General features: G+C 36.1%; 1 protein-coding gene across 2 annotated transcripts in view; it reads right to left on the minus strand.

Annotated features, from left to right (window-relative positions):
- The window catches only part of WASHC4 (WASH complex subunit 4), a gene marked incomplete at both ends in the record, with an annotated part of 66,150 nt that overhangs the window by 15,835 nt on the left and 25,645 nt on the right, over window positions 1-24,670 (minus strand). Inside the window, 14 exons of one of the 2 annotated variants that reach the window (XM_080705139.1) lie at window positions 2,348-2,456; window positions 3,811-3,945; window positions 4,863-4,967; window positions 5,366-5,440; window positions 7,718-7,872; window positions 8,139-8,307; window positions 9,965-10,081; window positions 10,619-10,724; window positions 11,739-11,818; window positions 11,948-12,094; window positions 12,551-12,658; window positions 13,613-13,738; window positions 19,104-19,230; window positions 23,834-23,994. In XM_080705139.1, the coding sequence (XP_080561265.1) occupies window positions 2,348-2,456; window positions 3,811-3,945; window positions 4,863-4,967; window positions 5,366-5,440; window positions 7,718-7,872; window positions 8,139-8,307; window positions 9,965-10,081; window positions 10,619-10,724; window positions 11,739-11,818; window positions 11,948-12,094; window positions 12,551-12,658; window positions 13,613-13,738; window positions 19,104-19,230; window positions 23,834-23,994 (1,720 nt within the window). Of the gene's footprint in view, window positions 1-2,347; window positions 2,457-3,810; window positions 3,946-4,862; window positions 4,968-5,365; window positions 5,441-7,717; window positions 7,873-8,138; window positions 8,308-9,964; window positions 10,082-10,618; window positions 10,725-11,738; window positions 11,819-11,947; window positions 12,095-12,550; window positions 12,659-13,612; window positions 13,739-19,100; window positions 19,231-23,833; window positions 23,995-24,670 lie in introns of both variants that reach the window. The other variant, XM_080705138.1, reaches the window with a different exon arrangement.

Here is a 24,670-nt window from a genome sequence, read left to right on the forward strand (position 1 = left end):
TGGTTATGATGCATTATGTTTAATTATAGTTATACTTTATATCCTAAGGCTTTAATTAAAAATTTTAATTTATACTTTAAAGTACCATATACTATAGATTAACATTTTGTTCAACTTATCAACTTGTGGGTATAAGGATTATCTTATCCTCAAAGACTGGCTTGAGAAGTAGTATGTGCTTTTCTGTGACCTCAAGAAGTTTATGTATCATATAATTTTCTTTTTGTGGCATTGTGGATTGAACCCAGGGCCTTCTACCTCTGAACTACATCTCCAGTCCTATTTTTTTTTTTAAACAGGGAATCACTAAGTTGCAAAGGACCTCGTATTGCTGAGGCTAGCCAAGAACCTGTGATCCTCCTGTCTCAGCCTCTCAAGTACTAGGATTACAAGCGCAAGCCACCACATTTTGCTTACTTATAATTTTCTTCTAGGTTTGACAGAATAACAAAATCCATTTGACTTATTTGAATGTAGACCTCTAATAGTCTTTATAAAGGGTGATATAAGTATATATACACACATTCACATATATATATACATATATATATATATATATATATATATATATATATATATATATATATATATATATATATATATATATAAATACGCATACATACATACTATCTCAGTTCCCAAGTACTGGGATTAAAGGCATAGGACACCATATCCAGGTCCTTTTACAAAGTTTTTGACTGTAACGAGTCATCCACCCAGATTCTGTACTTGAGTAATTTATATCATGATTTCCCTAAAAATTAAAAGGCTAATCAAAGTTTCTAAATTTATAACTTCATGTTTTCTACTTATCTATGTTTATGTCTCCTTTGTAATTCCTATGAATAACATGTTATTGCTTTAGTGATGTGTGTTCTACCTATTTTTTCCATTCAGCAAAGATATTTAATATATTTTTATTATCTTCATTTTTATTAATTTTTGCTTCAATTTTTTTCTGATATTCTGGTGTTCTTTTCTTGCTTAAGTAAACATTTGGTGACTTTACCCCAGAACTACATGCTTATAACATCTTTCCCACTAGTTAATCTACAGCCTCTTTGAAGCAAAACCTGTTTGTATCCACAGCACCTAGTAGAACATCTGACAGTGCTTAGTAAGTGTTTGATAAAGGAATGAATCAATCTCATGGAGGCATAATATTCCCAAAATATAGTCAACATTAATATAAACTGTGAGGAATATAAAACACCTCTGGATTTATACTAAATAATCCTAACTTAAGTCTTAGCCATACCACATTGTATTTCTCTGAATTTTTCTTTCTGCATTTTAAAATTATTTATTTATTTATTTATTGCAGTACTGGGGATTAAACTAAGAGGCACTCTACCTCTGAGCTACACTTCCAGCCCTATGTTTTATTCTTCATTTTGAAACAGGGTCTCACTGCATTGCAGAGGGCCGCACTCAGTAGCTGAGGCTGCCCTTGACTTTGTTGTCCTCCTGACTCAGCTCCCAAGTACTGGGATTACAAGTGTGCACCGCCACGCCTGGCTTCTTTCTGCATCTTTAAAATGGGGATCACATACCTATCTCACAGGGTTACTGTGAGAACATTAACAGAGATAATATGTGTGAAAAATTCAAATCAGTATCATATTTTGTTAATTTGATAAGAATTTTTAAGCTTTCTTTTATTTTTTCTGTGGTACCGAGGAGTGAACCCAGGGGTGTTCTACCTCTGAGCAAAACCTCAACCATATCTTATTTTTTATTCTGAAACCAGATCACACTAAGTTTCTGCTTGAGCCTCAAACCCGCAAACTTCCCATCTCAGCCTCCCCAGTACTGAGATTAGAGGTATGTGCCAGAGACTGTCTAGTTCTTTAAGTATGATATACTGTATTTCAAAAACAAGCTCTACTTACAATCTAGAAAGACAAATTATATGCATGAAAATGGTACAGCACAGAACGAGTATAGAATTCAAATTTTATCTTCAAGTTTTTATATAACTTAATTTAAATTACTAACTTTTCATGAAAATACTTTCTACCCTCACATTTAGACTGTAATATAAGAAGATCTCTTTAGAAGCCAAAAAGCAGTGCCTTAAATAGGGTAGGTATCCAATAAGTACTAACCAGATGGCTATTAGTTATGAATGTGATCTTCAAGATTATTGTTTTCAATCTAACTGGGGGTTTCGTTTAACTGATATTAATCTGTAGGCTATTATTTCTGCAGCAATAGGTAAGAAGAGTACCCTAGTGCAATAAAGTTAAGCTGAGACACCCACATAATAAGCTGTTATTAGCACAAGCTATTTAATTATATGTAATTCTTGAGATTTGCAATTTTCTTACAGACGCTTATTACTTACCAATTTGGCTGATAAGTTGCCTGAACTGATCAAGGTAGCTCTGCCCTTCAGGTGTTATTCCAAGTTTTCTGATGCCTCGATTGAATTTTTCTGCTCTATCAAAAGGATACTAGAGAGATAAATTTAAGACTATATTTAGATCCCTCAAAGCATAAAACATCGGCCCAATCAACTATGTTAGTATCACTTTTCTATCTAATTTCATATTTTAATATGCTTTAAAAAAAGAATCACTCAAATGTATGACAAAAAAAGATACAGAACAAAAACTATTAACACTCAAAGACAATCTCATCTTTTTTTTCTGTTTGACATTAGCTACAGGAGTTCCCCACCAACATCATACTAGTCCTAACACCCAATTACACTACCAGGCTGAAAAAAAGAATCTAATTCCTCTGGAAACATTTGTTCATAGATGTGCAACCAAGCTTCTGTGTGTTGAACAGGCATCAGTAATTTATAAATACATTCTTTCCCAATAAACACACAACAACTGGATTCAAATTTCTAGATGCCATCATCAATAATGAAACAACTTTTCAAGTCTTGGTTAACAAATTTAGAGAAGCATTCATTTTATTGTAATAACAAAAGGAAGCAATTTGCACACAGAGCATGATTCTCTCAACACTAGTAATTTCCCTTCTAATAAAAATGAAATGACTAATACATTTCCCTGATAACTGCAATCTGTAATTTTATCACATTAGTTTACTAGAAGGTAACATTTTGCTGCTCTGACACTGAAGAGAACTATCAATTGTTATAAAAGAGGGCTGGGATTAGACCAATCTTAAGAAACTAATGTAATCAAAATAGTTCTGTATATGGCAAGTCAAATATATGATCCATCTAAACCTAATGGTTCTATATCTACAGCGACATGCCTTGCCTCTGTACTGCTAACCACTTACAACTCAATTCAATTTACTTCACTATGGGAAAACTCGGCATGGAGAGTGAAGAAAAGTGCTCTTAGTTAGAAGTTCTTGGTGGGAAAGTCTTCTATGGTGCCGTATTTCTGGAGTGTTAGGCAATGTGTACCAGAAATTTTAAATACTCATTCTTTATTCTAGAAATTCCTTTTCGAGGATTTTTTTCATAGTTTTCTTTCAGAAACCATCCTCAATTACAGAGATATATGTCAGAATGAAAACTAGCATCATTTGTAAAAATCAAAAGTGAGGGGGAGGAGAATGTATTCATCAATAGGTTAAGTAAATTACTGTGTATATATACATTCAGCATTACCTTTTCCCCATGCTTAGTCCTACAGAGAATGCCAAGAATAGGAAAAGATAAGGAAAAGATAAGGAGCTTGGAGGCTAGATCTAGGAGATACTGAAAAATTAATAAAGAAAACTAATATCCCAGGGATCTAAATAATGAATTTTCACACAAAAATTCACCATATACTTAATAGTTAAGTCAAAGTACCTTAAAACAAACATGTAGCATACCTTGTGATCATTCTGGTCCTTGATTTCCCTGAAAAACCGAATATCTTTAATCAATCTGGATTTGATATGTTCATCGTACATAAACTGGCTAAATATATAGAACTTCTTTTTCAAAAACTGGTAGGTAAAATTAACCTATAAAATTAAAATTCAAAAAATTGAGGAAAGTTAATATAAATATTAGTTTTGAACCAGTTATCAAATAACAATTGGAAAAGTACTATTTTATAAAGCTTAATTCATATTGCACCTGAGATAATTAAATAGTTTTCCAATGCCCAAGTTCACAAAACTTTCTGTAGACTCCTTATGTAACTTTACTAAGAAAGGGAAACAAAGAAAGAAAACAGTGGGAAATACTCTGATTACAAGACTAAAAGCTATAGTGGGAAACACAAAATCAGACTGAAGATCCTAGCTTTATGCCATAAACCAGACACTTCCTTCATCAATAAAATTACATAAAATCTACAAGGCCAGAATGTGTGGTACAGAAGTAAAAAATATAGAGTTCTTAAGATATTAAACAATTATTTATCTGTATTTTTTAATTCCTCTTATGCAAAAAGCAATGTTTGTATACTCATGCTAGACACGGTCCTTGTCTTCAGGAAGGTATATTCTAACAGGGGTGACAGACAAGTGTTATTAAATAAACCGTTAAATCTCAACTGCAATAATTTCTAAAAATGAGAAGTATGGGTACTTTAAGAATAAATAACAAAAGGCCTGAACTAGATTGAAATCAGTGATTCATTTTTAAAAATAACTTTCAAAGAATCCACATAAACATATGCCTAAGTACTCAAACCTTCAATGGTGTTTACAATGATCCTGAAATGGTAACATATCCCAAAGTGCCTTTTATACCACAGTTATCATCACAGACAATTTTAATATGAGATATTTTATATCACCAGAAAAAATGAAAAGGTATAATGTAAAGAGGTAATGATGTACATTCACTAAAATGTTGTATAAGTAAATTATCTTCCATGCTACTAAATTAAAGAAAGGTCCATTACTCACTCAACCCCTAAAAAGGTACTTACTGTTGTGTTCATGATTCCTGTACCATGTGTTCGAATTGAATTAGCAATATGCCGAATATTAATAGTATTCAAATGTTTATTATTGCTTGTTCGTTCAATAAAAATCTGCAATGAAACAAATTTATGGTCAATAACAACACAAACTATAACAAACATTGGTCAGAGTTAACCAAATTTTAGAACTAGTTTCAGTAAAGATAATGTGATTGAAAAGCTATTCAAGAAGATGGTGCTGGGAAATAAAATTGATCAAATGATATTATATGCATGTACAATTATATCACAGTGAATCCCACTATTATAATCACAATGCACAACTAAAAAGAAAATTTTAATGAAAGTAATACAACCTAACAGCAGCAAAGGAATAAACAAGATCTCTAAACAATTATTTTTTATTTAATATACTATACTAATTTTCACCCTTGAAAAGCAATCCCTTGCCCCTTGGCCTTCCTTCTATATAGCCCCCACATTAAAAAGTTTTTCTAAAACCCACTCACCTGATTGTTAAGATTATAGAGGTACCGAGACACAAATATATGAATATTTCTCATAATTTCCAAAACATCAAGGCCCTACAATACAAGTCACATAAAGTTCTATGATTATCGATTTAATTAATCAGTTAAACTTCTATCAAGATATTGTTTCCTAATCTTTTTTAATTGTTTTAAAGAACGACATAATAAGTATGACTAAAAGTTCAAGAGCTTTCTGATATGTACAATCAGAACTAACTCCTTTAGGAAGTCCAACTACTTATTATTTTATCCCTTCTATGTAGACTGGAATCGTAAAGTTCAAATAATCGAAGATCCATGACCAACAATTACTTCCCCACGATCCTTAAGAAATATCTGTTTGTCCGCCGGGCGTGGTGGCGCACGCTTGTAATCCCCGCACTCGGGAGCAGAGACAGGAGGATCGCACAGGTTCGAAGCCAGCCGCTTGCTCTGGCTTAAGAGACCCTGTTTCCAAATGAAAAGTATAAAAATAGGTCTGGGAGTGTAGCCTGGGGGTAGAAGGGTTTCCAGGAACCCCAGTACCACAAAAAAAAAAAAAGAAAAAAAGAAAAAGAAAGATCTGTTTGTCTTCCCAAAATCTTCTCCACCTTTTTTATAATGACTAGATTCTAAAAAGTATCACAGGATTTTTTTTTTTTCTTCCTTTCTGTATTGGGGATTGAACCCAGTGACACTCTACCTCTGAGCTACTTCCCCAGATCTATTTTTTAAATTATTATTATTCATTTTGAAACGGTCTTACTAAGTTGCAAGGGTCCTCACTAAGTAGCTGAGGCTGGCCCACGAACCCACAATCCACCTCGGATTACAAGCATGCGCCACCATGACTGGCTATGTTGTGCCATTTATAAAATGCACAGTATTCTTCAGGTCCTGTATGTGGTTCTTTATATGAAATTTTCTAAAAATGAGGGGTTTTTATTCTAAATTCCATAGGTGAAGAAAACGAAGCGAAGGAAGTTCTGTGAGGTCAAACAACTAGGAAGCAGCAGAACCCTGGGATTTTAGAAATTCTGACTACAAATGTTGATGCTTCTTTTAATTACGCCTGGCCACTTTTAATGTACAAGTTCTCTACTGAGATCACACTTCACTCTTCACACGCTGCTAGAACACCCAAAGGTTTGTCATGTGTTACTCCAGAGCTTTTCTAATTAAGGCTCAACGTGGAATCATAATACCTGTAAGTTTCTACTGTAGTTTTTAATCATGTTCTAATCTAAAAATCTGTTTACTGTTTTTCTCCCACTAACTCAAAGTACATGAGCTGGGACTGTTTCTATTTCTCCCCTAAACATAGTTCAGTGTCCAGCATATTCTCAATAAATACTACATGTATAAATAAATGAAAGGCTCCACAAACTGATCCTAAAAATGATCCCGTTACATTCAGCAAGGTAAAGAAAAAATTCTAAGCTCCAAATTTTGGAATTAAATATTTTATGAATATCTGGATTATCTTAGAATTCTATGCGAAGTAACTGTAACATAAAATGTTACCAGAGATATTGCCATATTGTAAATTAGCTAACTGGATTAGCAAAGCCAAATGCTTCTTTGCACTCCTCATTTTAAGAGCAAATACATTTGCAATTCTATAAAATTAACCATCTTTACTGAGAGATTAAAGTTCATATATTATGCCCAAGTTATATCCATAACTGAGACCTTGGCTCAACTTCTTACAATTTACAGGAGTTACCTACTATGTTTCCAAAAAGCTATACATAAATAGAAATAGAAATAGATATAAATATTTCAAGTGCTCAACAGAAGTCTGGGTGCACTCAGGAAACCTGTGGCAAATTCTCTCATAAAACCAATTAGGGGCACTTAATTTTTCACTCGGGTCAAGTAGGAAACTAATATGACAAATATTTTCTTAAAAAAAAAAAAAAAGAATAGTGAGACCCTGTTTCAAAATAAAGAACAAAAAACAAGACTGGAGGTATAGCTCAGAGGTAGAATGCACCTGGGGGGTTCCATCCCCAGTACTGCAAAAACAGAGTAAAGCTCCATGTGGCACATGCTTGTAATCCCTATACTTGGGAGGCAGAGACGGAAGGATCACAGGTTCACGGCCAGTCTCAGCTACTTAGTGAGGCTCTTAACTTAGTGGGCTCAAAAATAAAGAATAAAAAATAAGACTGGGGGTGTGGCTCATATAGAATGTCCCTGGGTTCAATCCCCAGTAAAACACACACACACACACACACACACACACACACACACACACACACACACACACACCAATAAAGAGAAAACAGAACATCTGAAGAAATACTGTTTTACTGCAGTAAGACTATGTTAGAAACATTTCACACATACCTGTTCCAAAGTCTGACTAGGAAGATGAGCCTCTGTCATTACCAATCCGTAACGCTGAGTAGCTAAATTTCTCATTTCACTGTATGTGGCCCAGTCATGAAGAGCCACTGTTGTGAGATTGTAGAAAGTCTTATCTAGGTAGTGAGTTACATAAGCTACCGAGGGGGCAAAAAAAAGGCAAGTTTTTTGATTTAGTAGAAATTTCAAAGGGAAACTAAAGAGCAAAAACATCATCATTTGTCTCTGAACATCAAATTTCTTCCTTTAAAATAAGGTTCTAGAAAACAAAAATAAGGAAAAGAACAAAAATGAATTAAAGAATAAATGAACTAGTATACATTAAGAGAGATACCTTCAAGGTTTTGTTGTTAACAGATAGTGTAAGGAGATACAGGCTATAAAAGAAGGAATGAACACTCACCTCGAATATCAATGAAACGATTGAAAAACCGAATTGGGTTCAGAGAGAAAAAAAGGGCCAGGTCTTTCATGCCGACTTTGAAAGGGTTCCGGTCATCCAGCTTTAAATGAGTATGCACAGACAGCCGTAGATCTTTCTCTATTTCTTTGCATAATTTGTCCAACAGATGCTATTCACAAAACAATTGACAGTTTTAAAAATACTATTCCAGTTGTTTCGCTTCCCTACACGTCTGCGCTCTGACCATAACAGTGTTATAATGAAGGAAAAACTAGTTTTACAATTTAGGATTCTACACACTTCATGGTTAAAATCTTAATTTTTATTGAGATTATTTTAAACCAATGATTGGGGGGGTCAGGGAAGAGCAGAATATGTGCTAACCCTTTATTTCATTAATGTTTTAAATTCAATTTGCTTGATAAAAATCAAAGGCTAATGAATGCCTTACTGTAAGGAAAAGGAACATGCAACAGAAGACACATGGGAACTAGCAACAACGGATGAAAGTACTGTAAGCCTGCAAGAGAGGAAGAAAACCAAAGCTCCCCTGTAATAACGACCTTCCAGGATCACCAAACCCACCGCGGCAAAGGCAATGAAATTAACCTTTCTGGTCTAAATGCTTGTCAAACATGGATTTTATTTTCTAAAGAGTAATTGTCCACTGGGGGTTTGGCTCAGTGGTAAATGTTCTTCTCACATGCTTAAGGCTGTAGATTTGGAGGGAGGGAGGAAAGAAATTGAGTTGTGAAGTTTACTCATTTTTTTTTAATTCCTCCCTCCAGATGAAAATATAGCTAGATGGAAATTTAATTAAAGATACCAGTGTTTACTATAAATGTCACTAGAATGGGGTTGGGGGAGAAATACTACATTACATTCAAATTATTTTTGTTACAAAAATGGTTCTGTGTGACAGAGATGGAACCCAGGGGCCTTCTACCTCTGAACTACACAACCAGCCCTATTTTACTTTTTATTTTGAAACAGGGTCTTGAGTTGCAGAGGGCATTGCTATGTTGCTGAAGGTGGCCATAAACCTGCAATCCTCCTGTCTCAGCCTCCCAAACACTGGGATTATAAACATGAGCCACAACGCTCAGCTTATGCAAGTCTTTAAAATAGATAATTTTCTCCTCTTCTGAGCTCTCCATATGAAGTCCAATAAGATATTAATAGTAAAGATGCCTTAATTGTGTAACATTAGTAGGACTCAACATTCAAACCTATTTTATATGAATTCTAATAAGTACAAATTCAAATGCACTATTTGCTAAAGAATTAAAAATTCCCAAATCCCGCCAGGCGTGGTGGCGCACGCTTGTAATCCCTGCGCTTGGGAGGCAGAGACAGGAGGATCCTGCAGGTTTGAAGCCAGCCTTGCTGGCTTAAAAGACCCTGTTTCCAAATAAAATATAAAACAGGTCTTGGACTGTAGCCCGCAGGTAGAAGGCTTCCATCCCCAGTACCACAAAATAAAATAAAATAAAATGATACTATAATTAAAAATAGCTCTCTGGTTTTACATAATAATTTATAAATAATAACTTTTGTCTCAGTGAAAGTTCAATCCAAAACATTATTTTAAGCTTTTCTTCTTTTCTTTTTTGTGGTATTGGAGATTGAACCCAGGGGCATTCTACCTCCGACCTATATCTCCAGTCCTATTTTTTATCCTTTACTTTGAAATAGGTTCTCACTAAGTAGCTGAGGCTGGCCATGAACCTGCAATCCTCCTGTCTCTACATCTCAAGGAGTGGGATTATAAGCATGTGCTACCACACCAGGCAGTTCTAAGTTTTCAATCTCAAATATGATCTTACCTCATTTAAAATTTCCATAATTTCCTTGTCATAGCACTCCAGAAGTATCTCATAGGACTCTAAATGCCTTGCATGCATCATAGACGGTACACAGTCTCTTAAAGCACTGAACATGTACTAAGAAGAAAATTTTAAAGTACGTAAATTTAGGGGGAAAAAAATCCCTAAACATTATAAAGGCTAATTATCTATCTAGAAAGACAAAAAACCTTGATCTAAAGAAAAATGATTTCCCACAGCTATCTTATTTTCCTAAAAATCTAAAGCATGTATTTTAACCCAAAACAAAAAAAATTTATATTCACTTACACTTTCCTATCTTGTTCATTAAAAAACATATTTATTTCCATAAAGAAAGATATGAACATTTAATTTGCTAATAAATAAATCTCAGACTATTAGAACACAAAAACTGAATGAAATGAGAATGACTTGGGGACATGTATGAAGCAGTTCAATATGTTAAAATAAACTTCATTAGTAAATATACAAATTTAAATACAGATTGTATAAATACTTATTGGATATGCATGTTATCATTCAAAAGAACATTAGTGGTCAATTTTTAAGTGGTTTATTAAATCAAATTACCTATTTTAAAACTTAAAAAACTGACTAAAAATGATGGGGTTTTTTACATTTTTCTTTACTTACATGTAATCTAGCTGCATCAACAGCATTTTCATACACATCATCTAAATAAATTGGGAAGACAGCTCGGTGCCAGTATAAAAAACAACAGTCACATTGTGTTTGGACTCTATAATATAAGGTAGTAATTAGTGGTACTGAAAGTGAAGTTTTTAGAAACAATGTCAAAGAATGACTTTATCTACTCGAAGGGTAAGAGGCCTCTCTTACTCATTTTGTATCACTTTACCCAATGTTAGTACAGAAAAATCACAAAATTAACATTTTCCCAACTGAGCTAAGACAGCAGAATACTCTACTGCCTGACATCAGAATTCTGTGTATGTTTTAAAGATTCTTGAAAAATACAGATAACTTTTAAATCAGAGCTTAAAATTCATTTTTCAATATTACTCGGTATGACTATACTTAACAATACTTGCATCATTTGTATCTTCTCCAAGTAAAAAAGCAACTTAAAAAACTGTAGCCCAAAATAACCAGTCATGTGTAACCTGCCTATAACCTTGTCATTAAATGACTATTTCAGCCTTATAAGGTAACAAAATGATCATTAAATATCTTATCATGAAATTATAAATGCGATTAACTATAAAAATATAGTCAGAACAACAACAAAATAACTATAACATTAAATATCTCTTGTGCTGTAACCATAATCTAGCTGGAAATCAAAATTCTGAAAACTCATTTTACCTTCAAGAAATTTACACATTTCTCAAAGAAAACAACAGCCACAAGTAGATGCAAAAAATAAGTCTTCTAAAACCTAATTCTAACCTTAGTGACTGGCTACTGACAACGTAGTTAAAATTCCTACCTCAAAATAAAATTGCAGAATACATGTCATACAGATGAAGACTTTTACAGCAGCAATTTCAAAAGCCCCTCAGTGATACCAATACAGTGACCACAATGTGCGCCAGTCAGCCACCTGCTGCCAAGGTGCGCTACTTTTCACATAAGTCCTTCCAGAAGCTGCATGCTTCCTACAAGCCACAGTTATAGTCTCACTTGGTCACACCACAGAAATGTAGAGAGGAAGTAATGCTCTATGTGAATTTGCTATGATAAAGCTTCTGTTAGCCCCGTCTTCTGAATATTATCCATATGCCAGTCTTACCGTTCTCTAAGTTCGCTGATAAGATCCAGTTTTTTCATGACTACTTGAAGTGGAAAAAGTTCTTCATCTTTAAATGTTTTCTATCAGGAAGGGGGAAGGGCAGAGAAGACGCAGTCAAAGGCAAGGGAGATTTCCTGGGTCAAATAACACAAAAGAACTGTGAACTCTCAGGCCTGCGTTTATTCCATAAATAACAGCATGGCACTTACCATCTGTGTGCCAACACTCAGCGCCAGAGAAACTATAAGTCGTCGTTGCTTTGTGCTTGGTCCATTTAGAGTGTTTTCGGCCAAAACTAAAGCAGAGAGTACATCAAGACGCTGTTCACTATATTTTTTATCAGAAATTACTCTTTTCTTAAAGACAAAACAGAAAACAGTTAATAATTAGTTTTGTTTTGGAGATAATAACAAAAGTCCCAAAAGAAAAGCTTATCTTTCCCCTGATTCTGCTTACAAGAACATACACAAATACCTTCCCTGTTGAAGGTCTCATGTTTTGCACCTTACCTCTAACATTATTTCTTAGAAGTGACAGAAATAACAAATACATTAGGCATACTATAAAATTCCCAAATTAAGAATAACTTCTAAAAAATGATGCATCAATTTCAAGTGTCATTTTTAAGTATATTAATATGCTATATACTGCAGTTTTAGAGTAAAGATAATTCTGATAACTACATAAAAATCATAAAGTATCATGAAGATGACTTGTTTAAAGGAATGGGATGGGCTAAGCTAGAAAACACATATAAAACAAGAGAACAAATAAAGAAAACAACTGTACTGAATACATAATAATTTGCATACCTTAGCTACAGAAATAGAATTAAGAGCCTGATGTTGAAGGTGCTGTGTTATATGTGAAACGGAATCGGCCACAACCATACTTCTCCTGTAGAACATATGCTCTATTGCCTTAAAAGAATCAAAAGTAATTTTGTGAAAATCAACAAAATTTTCAGCTAAATTATAGAAAAGTATCTTTGTGACCTCAGGCAAAAGAAGGATTTGCAAATGAGATTTAAAGAAAACATTAAAAAGAATCATAGTTTGGAAAATTTAACAAGTTAGAACTTCTCAAGCCATTATAATAAAAGAAAATAAAAAGGTAAAACAATGTATGAGAAAATACCTGCCAAATACAAGAAGTGTTAAGATATATAAAGACTCCCAATGAATGAAACATTTTTTAAAAGGCATACAAAGCAATTGAAAAATAAATGAAAGACATGAGCAAATTTTTCTCAAAAGAAGAAACACGGTTAGTAAACAACTGAAAATAAGTTTACCATAATTAACAATTAGATGCTGAACATTTAGTATTAAAAACAATTATACTCACTAATGTACACAACACAATCACCTAAAATATGATAATATAGGTTGAACATTACCTAAATCAAACCAGAAATCTGAAAAAATCCAAAATCCAAAACTTTCTGAGCACTGACATGACACAAGTGGAAAATTCCACACCTGACCTCATACAAAAGCATTCCCACACAACATTCTGCTTTTTACTACAGTATTCATTAAATTACATGAGACACCAAAACCTTATTATAAAACAGGCGTTGAATTAGATGATTTTGCCCATCTGCAAGCTAACGTAAGTATTCTGAGCATACTACAGGGGGCTAGACTAAGCTACATGTTTATCAGCATTTAACCCCCTCCTAGGTCAAAGAGCATCTGTATTGACCATTCATGATACGTATTCAGGAATTTATTTTGATTGAGAGGTAAGTATACTTTCTCTCAAGTTTAAGTTCTCATGTAACCAAGATATCAAATGTTACAAGATCATTCTAATTCAAGCCTAAGTCATTTCTCAATCATAATGCCAAAGTAAGATAGTCTAAGACCTACCTTGAGAAGTTCAACAAGTCTGCATAAGGCCTTAACTGAGGTTTTGGTCATTGGCTTTTGCATTGACATGTAGAGATTCATTGTGGTTTTAATAATAGTACTAATGCTATATGCATATAAGAAGCCCTGTAAAAGAAAATAAAATGCTAAGTATAATCACAATGAAAGATTTCTTTAAGACTTCATTCTCTATGTAGTAACAATTATTCCTCAATTTGCCAATAACTAATGCCTTTGAAGTTCATTTTGAAGCAAGCTCTTAAGATTTTGAAATAGCCTTCCTTACAGGTACAATGTTAGACACTGACAGTTACATATCAAAGGATTCTTATTAAAATTATCACGCATAATCAGTTTTAAAATCTTTCCACTTAAAATAAAAAAAGCCAGGCGTGGTGGTACACACTTATAATCCCAGCATTCAGGAATGAGGCCGGAGGATTGAAGCTTGCAGACAGCCTTAGATACTTAAGTGAGGCCCTTCACAACTCACTTAGACCCTCCCTGTTACAAAAAAGAAAAAGACTAAAAAATAGGGCTGGGGTACAGTGTAGCTTGGAGGTAGAATGCCCCTGGGCTCCATTCCCAGTACCGCAAAAAATTAAGTTAAATTAAATAGAAAAACTTCAGAGAAACAGTTTGGATGTCAGGGAGGGATCTACTTATTTTACCTGCCAGGGAAATGAATAAATACTCCCATCTGCTACCACTTAGGGCAAGAGCTAAGAACACATATAAGGAGCCAGGAAGCCAGGAATAGGAATATGAGAAAGATTTACTCTCTGAACAGTGCAGATGTACACAGGATTTTCTGAGTTCCAAGCCTCTTCCACCTTTCCCCTTCACCTCACCTACACCAATCCCCTAGACCTGACCCACAGTCAAGTATATTCCACTATCTTGTCTCTGCAAATGAGGCTTTCTCTCCTTATAGCTCAATGAAAACAGTCTCTCCTTCCCTTCTGTTTATGAAAGGAGTACAGTTCTTGTGAGGGTTAAAAAATATATACTATTCCCGGGCTGGTGGTGCACGCTTGTAATCCCAGCATTTGGGAGGCTGAGACTGGAGTATCGCAGTTCGCGGACAGCCTCAGCTACTTAGTGAGACCCTGTTTCAAAATAAAGAATAAAAAATAGGGCAGGGGGTGTAGTTCAGAGGTCAAATGCCTCTGGGTTCCATCCCCAGAGCCCCCCCCCCAAAAAAAATAGATATATATACTATTAAACTCAGGGAAACAGTGGATTTAAAAAAAAAAAAAAAAACAGGGAAAAGGATAGCTCTCAAATACTTTTTTTCATTTAAACCTAACAAGGATACACAAAATCACAAAGATAATGACAGAGATTTTGGGGGTTTGTAAAGGTCCCCAAAAGATATATGGAAGCCAGGTGTGGTGGCATATACTTATAATTCCAGTACCTGGGAGGCTGACACAGGAGAATCACAGGTCTGATGCCAGCCTTAGATATTTAGTGAGGCCCTCTGCAACTCTGTGAGATCCAGTTTCAAAATAAAGAATAGCTGGGCATGGGGGCGCACACTTGTAATCCCCACACTTGGGAGGCTGAGACAGGAGAATCACACAGGTTCGAAGCCAGCCTCAGTTACTTAGTGAGGCTCTTGGAAACTTAGTGAGACCCTGTTTCCAAATAAAATATAAAATAGGTCAGCCAGGCGTGGTGGCGCACGCTTGTAATCCCAGCATTCGGGAGGCTGAGACCGGAAGATCGCAGTTCGCGGACAGTCTCAGCTACTTAGTGAAGTCCTTTGCAACTCAGTGAGACCTGGTTTCAAAATTAAAAAAAATAAATAAATAAAAAATAGGGCAGGGTTATAGCTCAGAGGTCAAATGCCCCTGGGTTCCATCCCCAGACCCCCCCCAAAAAAAAAAAACAGAAAGAAAAAATATAAATATAAAATAGGTCTGGAAAAGCCTCTTCCACCCCCAGTACCACCAATAAATAAATGAATAAGTAATAAAAACTAGGCCTCGGGGCATAGCTTCGAGGTAGAATGCTCCTGAGTTCAATCCCTAGTACCACACACACACAAAAAAAAAGATATATGTACACGTCAGGATGAACCTAAAATATATAACTGTGGGTGTACCCATGGAAACGGGACAGAAGCTCCACACCTGTGTCTGTCAGCCTCTCTGGCTTGCCCACATGTGGAAAGTGCTCCCCTGCAGTAACCAAGGCTTCACTAAAGGAATGACGCTCAACATGGGGCAAGAAGTGGAAGCTTCTCTGAACCATTAATAGTTCTATGGAGAAAAGATGTGCTGTACTTGGGAGGCTGAAACAGGAGGATCCAGGTGAGACCCTGGATTAGTGAGGCCCTGTTTCAAAATAAAGAATAAAAAAATAGGGCTGGGAGTATGGCTTGGATGTAGAACATCCCTGGGTTCATTCCCCAGTACCACAAAAAAAAAAAAAAAAAAAGAAGAGGAGGAGAAGAGATATGCTACATTAAAAGAATTAGGAAATAAAAGAGAGGGCTACATTAGAAGTAAAAGCAAAGCTTGGGGCATAGTTACAGAAACAGTCATAAGTCTTTCTCTGTCAGCTACAGAAACAACCATTTTGTTTTATGCAGCACAAATCAAAAGTTAAAAACCAGAAACAGAACAGCATAATTTCAACCCTAAGATAGACAGGAAAGAGTGGTCCCAACCACCTCCCTTTTTTTTTAATAGAAGCTTTAAATTCAGAATTCCTAGGCCCAAATCACATCAATCATCTATAATCTGTGAACTAGCTATACATGAAAGATGTACTTTAAAAATAAATGAACCGGGCGTGGTGGCACACGCTTGTAATCCCCGCGCTTGGGAGGCAGAGACAGAAGGATCGCGCAGGTTTGAAGCCAGCCACGTGCGCTGGCTTAGGAGACTCTGTTTCCAAATAAAAATGTAAAAATAGGTCTGGGAGTGTAGCCCAGAGGTAGAAGGGCTTCCAGGAACCCCAGTACCACCAAAAAAAAAAAAAAAAGGGTGGGAGGTAAAAAGTCTGTACTACTGATGAGAGAATAAGTAATGCAGACTACCTTTCCTGCTGAGATCAACTAGAAAAACTGAGCAAAACAGTTCTAAAATTTCTTATACGGCATCAAAAAGCAATCAAGAAAATAAATAGGAGGCCAAGATCTGTATGAAAACGGAAACGCAGGGAAGTGAGTCTGGCATTTGGGGCTACTTTCTCTTAGAGCCTTAGAGGTTAGAGGATCCTGTTAAAAGCAGAAGCCAAGCCTATGTTTCCACAACGTCTCCCAGGGAAGGGGGGTAAAAACATTAGTTAACAACTTACTAAAGAGAGGACAGGGTTCTGATAAACACCCAAGGCTCTAATTTGGGATCCTGAATGATTAACCTCTTCCCCCTCCCCAAATTAAAAGAAAATTGGAAAAAATTAACATGATCATGTCACATGATTGAAGTCCTTCAAACCATCTCAATCAACAACTGGGCTGATGTGATCTGGGCTGGCATATATCTTAGACTAACTGCGCTAGTCTAGGATCCTAATCTGTCCTAACCAGGGTATGAGACACAGACGAAGAGAGAATTCAAACAGAAAGAAAATAAAACAGAAGCATTATTCAGCAGTGCCTGAGAATTTTTTTAAGAAGCTCTACAAAATCCCAAACAGCATGAAAAACAAAGCCACACTTAGAGACATCATAGTAACATTGCTAAAATCAAAATTTTAAATCTTGTAGAATTGTAATTACACAAAGATAAACTACATTTTAACAAGCAACAAAGCCAGCAATTTAACAAAAAATAAAGCCAGAAAACAATAAAATGATACCTTTAAAAGATAGCTGAAAGATGAAAAAAAGTCAACCCCGAGTTCTAACACAACAAGCCTACTGAAATAAAGACATATGCAGACCAAAAACTGTAACAATTCATCAACAGAAAATCAAGTAAAACTAAATACTAGCAAGAGATTCCATAAGCAGAAGGTGAGTTAAGAAGAGCTGCAGGAAGGGTAAAAAGCACCACTGACTTATAAAAATGACAGAGCAATAGTAATGCTTTGTAGAGCTCAAAATAGACTCGAAGTTCACAGTAACAGCAGAGAAGATGAGGGGAAAGAACTAGAGCAGTTTCAGACCCCGACGCTGTCGGGACAGTGAGAAACCAGAGTTAGACCAGTGCTGAGTGAGTAAAGACGCATCTTACACCTCCAGGGAAACCACAAAACGAGCAGCGACACAGAAGTGAGCAACTGGAAGATGTGGAGGCGCACAGTGACAAGTGACCCAGAGGCAGGAGAGGGAGAAAAGGGACACAGAACACAGGCAGGCAAACAGGAAGCACCTAGTCAGTGGTGGTGTTAAGCTAGACGCATCAATAATGACATATATAAGAAATAGAGACAGGAAAACAAACAGCAGATTGGGAGAAGAGTACCTACTATTTACATGAGACACACAGTAAATAAAGAAGCAAATATAAGGATCAAAAAAGATACACCACACAGACATTAACTAAAAGAAATGTTACTATCACACTAAAGAGACCTACAACAAAGGGCATTACTAGAGGTAGAAATGGACATTGCTTGGGAGGCCCGGCAAGCTAGAGGCCGTATGCAGGCCAAGCACAGACTCTACCACTGATACACAGCCTCAAGCCCCAAGCAGATATTTCCTAACCGAAAAAAGTTCTGCTTCACTAGGAAGATAAAACAGATCTGAACATTATGCACTTACTCCCAAAAACATATAAAACAACAGAACTGCAAAAGAGAGAGAAAAATCTACAATAATGGTGAGGGATTCTGACCCTACTCTCTAAGTAACTACAAAATCAGAGACAAAATCACTTACAAATGTAATCCCCTTGTCACATACTGACAAACACAAGTTACACGTTCTTTCCAAGTGCACATAAAACGGATACCAGAGCTGAGCAAAGGCCAGGGCATTACAACGTTCAAACACTGAATTATTATAGCTACACGTTAAAAATAAAAAGTAGAAAATTCTCATATTTGGAAATCAAAAAATATCTTTCAAAAGTCACAATAAATATTTAAACATCTTTTGAATTAACGAAAATGAAAATGCAACAAAATTTATAGGATATGAACGAGTATAGTGGTAAATGCCGATCTCAGTGCCTGGGAGGCAGGTTTGAGAACGGCCCTCACACTTAATGAGACCCTTTGACCCTATTTTAAAATAAAAAATAAAAAGGGGCTGAGTAAGTAGCTCAGTGGTAGAACACCCCTGGCCTCAATCCCATTACTGAAAAAAGAAAAAGAAAAAGAAGAAGAAAAACTTACAGGATACAATTTAAAAGTCTTTCCTTAAAGAGAATATTGAGCTTTGATTGGGTACATCAGAAAATCTAAATAAGTCACACAATTTGTTTAAAAAACCAGAATATATCCTATCCTTTCCCCATTTTTCCAAATATAACTTTTGTAAATTAAAAAGAAAATAATCCCCACATTCTAAGTAAGAAGATGTAACTACCTGTATAAAAATATTACATCTATTGGTGAGGTCTTCAGCAAATTTATCCATTCTCTGCTCTTTAGATAAAATAGATTCCATTTTCATCATCCATGAGCTCACAAAGACGTAGTAAGACTGCACATCTCTAACAAAGGAAAAGATTGGGGTTACTCAGCACAGGAAAGAAAAACTTTGATTTCTTCATATTGACTGATTGAAATAAAATATTTCCTTACAGCAGCAATTTCAGGCTTCTGGATTTTAAGATAGTTATATATACACACACACACACAACCTTCTTACCAAACAAACACTTACTGAGTACCTAGACGGGCCTATTTGGCTTCTAGTCCTTATGGAGAAGGTACCATGCAAGCCCCTGCCCCAGAGCTTATACTCTAAGGAGAGCTGTAGAATAAAGACATCAATACTTAAACCTCAGCTAAAAGATGATTCATGGTATGGGAAAGAAATAAAGCAGGGAAAGGGACTGAGGTTGGCGCACAATTTTAGTGGTCAAAGTAGGCTCACTGAGTAAGTGATTTCAAGCAAACACTGAAGAGGATCAATGAGTAATCCATGCAAATACATGAGAAAAGAGAATTTAAGGAAAGCAAGTAGCGAGTGAAAACGGTCCTAACACATTTGGAAATGTGTTTAGCATGTTTAGGTAATAACAAAAAAGTCAGTATGACTAGAGCAGAGAGAGCAGGAGCAGGAACAGCAAGGAGATCAAGGTGGAGGGAGGCGGGCGGAGGGCCGTGAAGGCCTTGCCAGGCAAGGACATCACCTGAGCAAGCAGGAAGGAAGGGCCTCAGCAGTGACTTGAACAAACTGTGGTTTTAAGAGGATCATTATCACTTCAACAAAATATAGAGGGGACAACAGCTTTCCTAGGAAACCACCTAGGAGGCTAGGTAAGGACAAAGAGGATGACAGCTTGAACCAGAAGAGAAAAATGAAAGCAGTCTAAATCTCAACTTGAAACCTAGAGTTACTGAATGCTTACTATTTGCTGGCCCCTGCTCTAAGCACGTAATACAAATTAGCTCGTTGTCCACTTTATGAAAGAGGACATTGCCACACAGAAGTAATGTGCCAAGATCAGACAACTATTAAGTAGCTAAGCCAATATTCAAGCCCAAATCTACAAAGCTCTACCATCCTAAAACCCAATCAGTAATAAACATAATTCTCTTTACTATTTTGGATACTTATGAACACTAAACCACTTAGCCAGTGGTTCCATTAGATAAAAGATACCAATAATGGTATCTTTTGGGCATGGTGGTGCAGATCTGTCACCCCAGTGTACTTGAGAGGCTGAGACAGGAGGATCCCAGGTTCACAGCTAGTCTCAGCAACTCAGTGAGGCCCTCCGCAAATCTGCGGACCCTCTTTCAAAATAAAACAATAAGTAAAACTGGGGATGTAGCTCACAAGTAGAATGCCCCTGGGTTCAATCCTCAGAACACACACACAAACAAAATACCAATAGTCAGAGTTTTGGCTTTACTTCTAGTAATGCTGAAATATACTATTAAATGTCACTTTTAAAGTATGGGATCAGAGGAAATAGCAAGGTGTTAGGAGGTAACTGTAATCAGTTCTCAGCAGAGATAAAAATGTACAGAATGGGCCGTAAGTCTTGACTAAGAAGCAGAGAAAGACTCCTAGACTATGTAGTACTCCCTGACAGGAACTCAGCCAACAATGCAGAAGGCCAGGCAAGGTGAAGAGTATTCAGCCAGCTTACATCACACTATATAGGATAAAGCAGTGATTTATCAGTTCTGCCCATTGCTCTCACAACCAGATTATCTTTCAGATCCCAGTCAAAGAGGTGGCTGGGCAGAGGACCGAACATGCACTAAGAGACAGGGAAACTGTGTTTACTGCTCCCTCTTCGCTTAAGTAAATGCTGAAGCGGCTCCTTCAAACAGCGCTTATATTATCCCTCAACTTTCTGTCAAATGTCAAGACAAAGCTCATGCAGGGCACAACATCGCTTTACTGAGTTTAATCTTACTGGGGTAAATTTCAGGTTTCTTTGGCAGAATTACAAAGAAAATAAAACCAAACCCATCCCCTTCAGCTCTATGAAACACTATAGGGACTATATATAGGCATATCTTTGGAATAAAAAAAAAATCAGAAACAAAATTATATGAAGAGCTCTTTGAAAGTGAACTTACTCTATCTCCACCTAAAAAGACTCACTTCCTACCACCTCCTGGGTTGATGGTCATCATCAGCTCCAGGAAGCAGAATACTTCACCTGCCACAGATGCCTAACAGTAGGAATGACACCAGTCTGAATCCCCTTTCTGACATCAACTTAGCTGTGTGCCCAAAGTTCATTTCTCTAAGCCTAATGTCCCCTCTATCTAAACATAGGATAAAAATTGTTTAGAGTAGCAGTTAACAACATGGGCTGTAAGAGCGGGATGCCTAGGTCTGCCACCAACTGATACTGGGTAAGTTTAATCTCTCTGTACTTCAATTCTCTGATCTATAAAATGAAAATAACAGCCAGATATGTTGGTGCACTCCTATATTCCCAGTACTTAGAACAGGGGGATTATAAGTTTGAGCAATTTAGACACTGTTTCAAATAAAAAGGGGAAGGGAGCATGGCTCGAGGTAGAATGCCTCTGGTTAACACCCCAGCACCCTCCCAACAAAAGGCAGTAACAAGAGTACCTACTCCAGAGAATTTTCTGCTAAGTAAAGGAGACAATACACAAGAAGCTCCTGAAATAGTTCTTGCCTTACAGTAAGGTTTGTTATCTTTATTATTTCTCACCTAAGATGTAGTTTACTTAAGACAATGTGCTTAAAATCCTTTAGCATAACGCCTGCTACACAGTGAAGAGATCCATAAAGTTGGCAATTATTACTATCTGACATCGTATCTTTTAGTTTTAGTTTAGCCATCTGTAGCCACAGATATCAAATTTGTCCCATCTTCAACCTGAACACCCCTGAGATATTTAAAGAAATTTCCCACATCATTCATTAGATTTACCTTTTAAAGGCCAAACTACATGGAGACTTCACGGCCTTAAAGAGAGAAGGCATGGTCCCCAGACCCTCTACATTCTGCTCAGTTTCATCTAGACACTGTAGTTTTGGCCCTCTGAAAAAGTGGTGCCTCCAAGAAACAGCTGTGGTCTGACCAATCACAATTCCCTTGGCCTCCGTAGTCCAAAGCTTGGGTAGTACATATATCATATATTAATGTAATCTAAGGACATACTAATGTTTTTAACAACTACATCATACTAAAAAAAAAATTAAGCTTCTAAAAACTAAAATATCCACATCACTTTACTTGTTCCTACTAAATCTGATCCCTCTCTCTCTCCATTGTATACTAAGTTCACCTCTTTAAATCCGAGCCTTTGTCTTTATCCCTCCTCAACTCTGCTTCAGGATGTACTTTACAGCTCTGGTATCTCTGCCATGAGCAGATTTGCCTGAATTGGTTATCTTCCCCTGACTTTAATCGCTGGACATAAAGATACTAAGAGATACTTTAGAGATCTCCTATTCCCCATTGTGTAGCAGTGACCCAATTTCACTTTAGTCACAAGGATCAAAAGAAAGTAACTAAGCATCCCCATTAGGCCTTTTAGTCATGTCACAGACTAAATGTGTGTCCAGCACAGGGCCAATGATAGAGTTCTGATCATCTGACTTAAAAGTCTCATCAGCTTAACATGTGGTTTTAGTAGTACATTCAAGTAAGAACATGGAGTAGATTAATTACTGAAGCTTGGTGATATTCCCATGGAGGTTGTTTATACTACTTTTTTCTATTTTATATATGTTTGAAAATTACACAAGAAGAGTCTATAAGCAAAAAACAAGGATGTAAATGTCAGAAAAAACAATGAGGTATCAGTGTTCTTTGGGGAAGCAGGACTGAGGAACTGGGCTGAAGACAATTACTTTTCCCTTTAAGCTTTAGCACTTTTTGACTTTTTAAATATGGTGTCCATTACTCTCATAAAAATAAAAGAGAGGAAAAGCTGGGGATGGTGATGCACACACATGTGATCCCAGTACTTGTGAGGTTGAGACAAGAAGAACACAGGAACAAGGCCAGCCTCAGCAACACAAGGCCCTCATAACTTAAACAATAAAATAAACATAAAATAAACAATAAAATAGGACTAGGTGTATAGCTGAGAGGTAGAACACACTTGGGGTCAATACCCAGTACTACAAAAGGGTTGGGGGAACATCATGTTAATTTCAACTCTTCCAAATTATCATGGACATCCAATATTTTTAATGACATCTAGTGAAAATAAATCAGAGACTTCATTTAAACAAATTTCTAATACATCTGTGTGTGTGGATACATCCAGAAAGTACAAAAGAAAAAGTTTCTAGTAAATAAATCTAGAGATTGCCCAACATCTCTCTGATAATAAATAACTACATCTGATCTCATAATTCAAATGTTTTCAATATAAAATACTTAATCTTTTAATTGTGCTTACTTATAAAACCTACTTGGTAGCCAAGCATGGTGGAGCATACTTACAATGCCAGTACCTGAGAGGCTGAGACAGGTGGATCACAGGTTTGCAGTCAGCCTCAAACTAGTAATACCTCTGCAATTTAGTGAGACCTTGTTTCAAAATAAAAGAATATAATAGTGCTGGGGTATAGTTAGAAGACAGAATGCCCTTGGGTTCCATGTACAGTACTACCAAAAAATAAAAAATAAAACCTACTTGGTAAGTGATTGAGCTTTCTGCTGTAAGAAAGTGTCCCTGTGTATTTTAATGGCTTGAAGGCTTTTTCTATCTAGAAGTTTGGCAGCTGCTGGTACTTTCTGGATTAGAAAATTATCAGGAAACCAAATAATATTAGCTGTTAGAGTGATGGCTGGTACCTGAAATATAAAAGGAAGGAAGGAAAAACATTAATGCAAGCTCACTCACAAGCTGTTTAGTAGTTCTGTGATGCACAAGACAATTTCAAAAAATTAAAAAAAATACTCATTAATCCATTAGGAGACAAATATATTTTACATAGAGTGAAAACATTTCTATATCTGGTGTTGAGCATGACAATTTTATTCTGCCTAAATATTAACACACACATTAACACACATATAATGTCTATCCTATCATGGATTTTTATGATGAACATATGCAAAAAGCAAAGAGAAGCTTGAATCCTCAGGTCCTTACTTTCACTCTACCATTAGTGACAAGAAAACAAAAAAGGATGGCTGGCTTCTCATAGTCCTGTATCATTCAATGATACTAACACACAAATTAAGTTTTCAATTTTGAAATCAGGCATCATATCATAGACAGAAAAATTATTCTGAATTTTTTCTACTTTACCAATAAATATAAGTGGCCAAAAAAAGGGAGGAAAAAGTATTTTCATGTGCTATTTTAGTTATTTCTGGAATGCTTGGAGATTTTAAATATAAATACTATCACCAGGCAAGGTTTCACAAGCTTGCAAGCCCAGTACTTAGGAAGCTGAGACAGGATGACTGCAGGTTCAAGGTCAGCCTCAGCAATTTAGCAAGGTTCTCCACAACTTATTGAGAT

This window comes from Muscardinus avellanarius, assembly GCF_963383645.1.
Source record: "Muscardinus avellanarius genome assembly, chromosome: 11".
Taxonomy (NCBI): Eukaryota; Metazoa; Chordata; class Mammalia; order Rodentia; family Gliridae; genus Muscardinus; species Muscardinus avellanarius.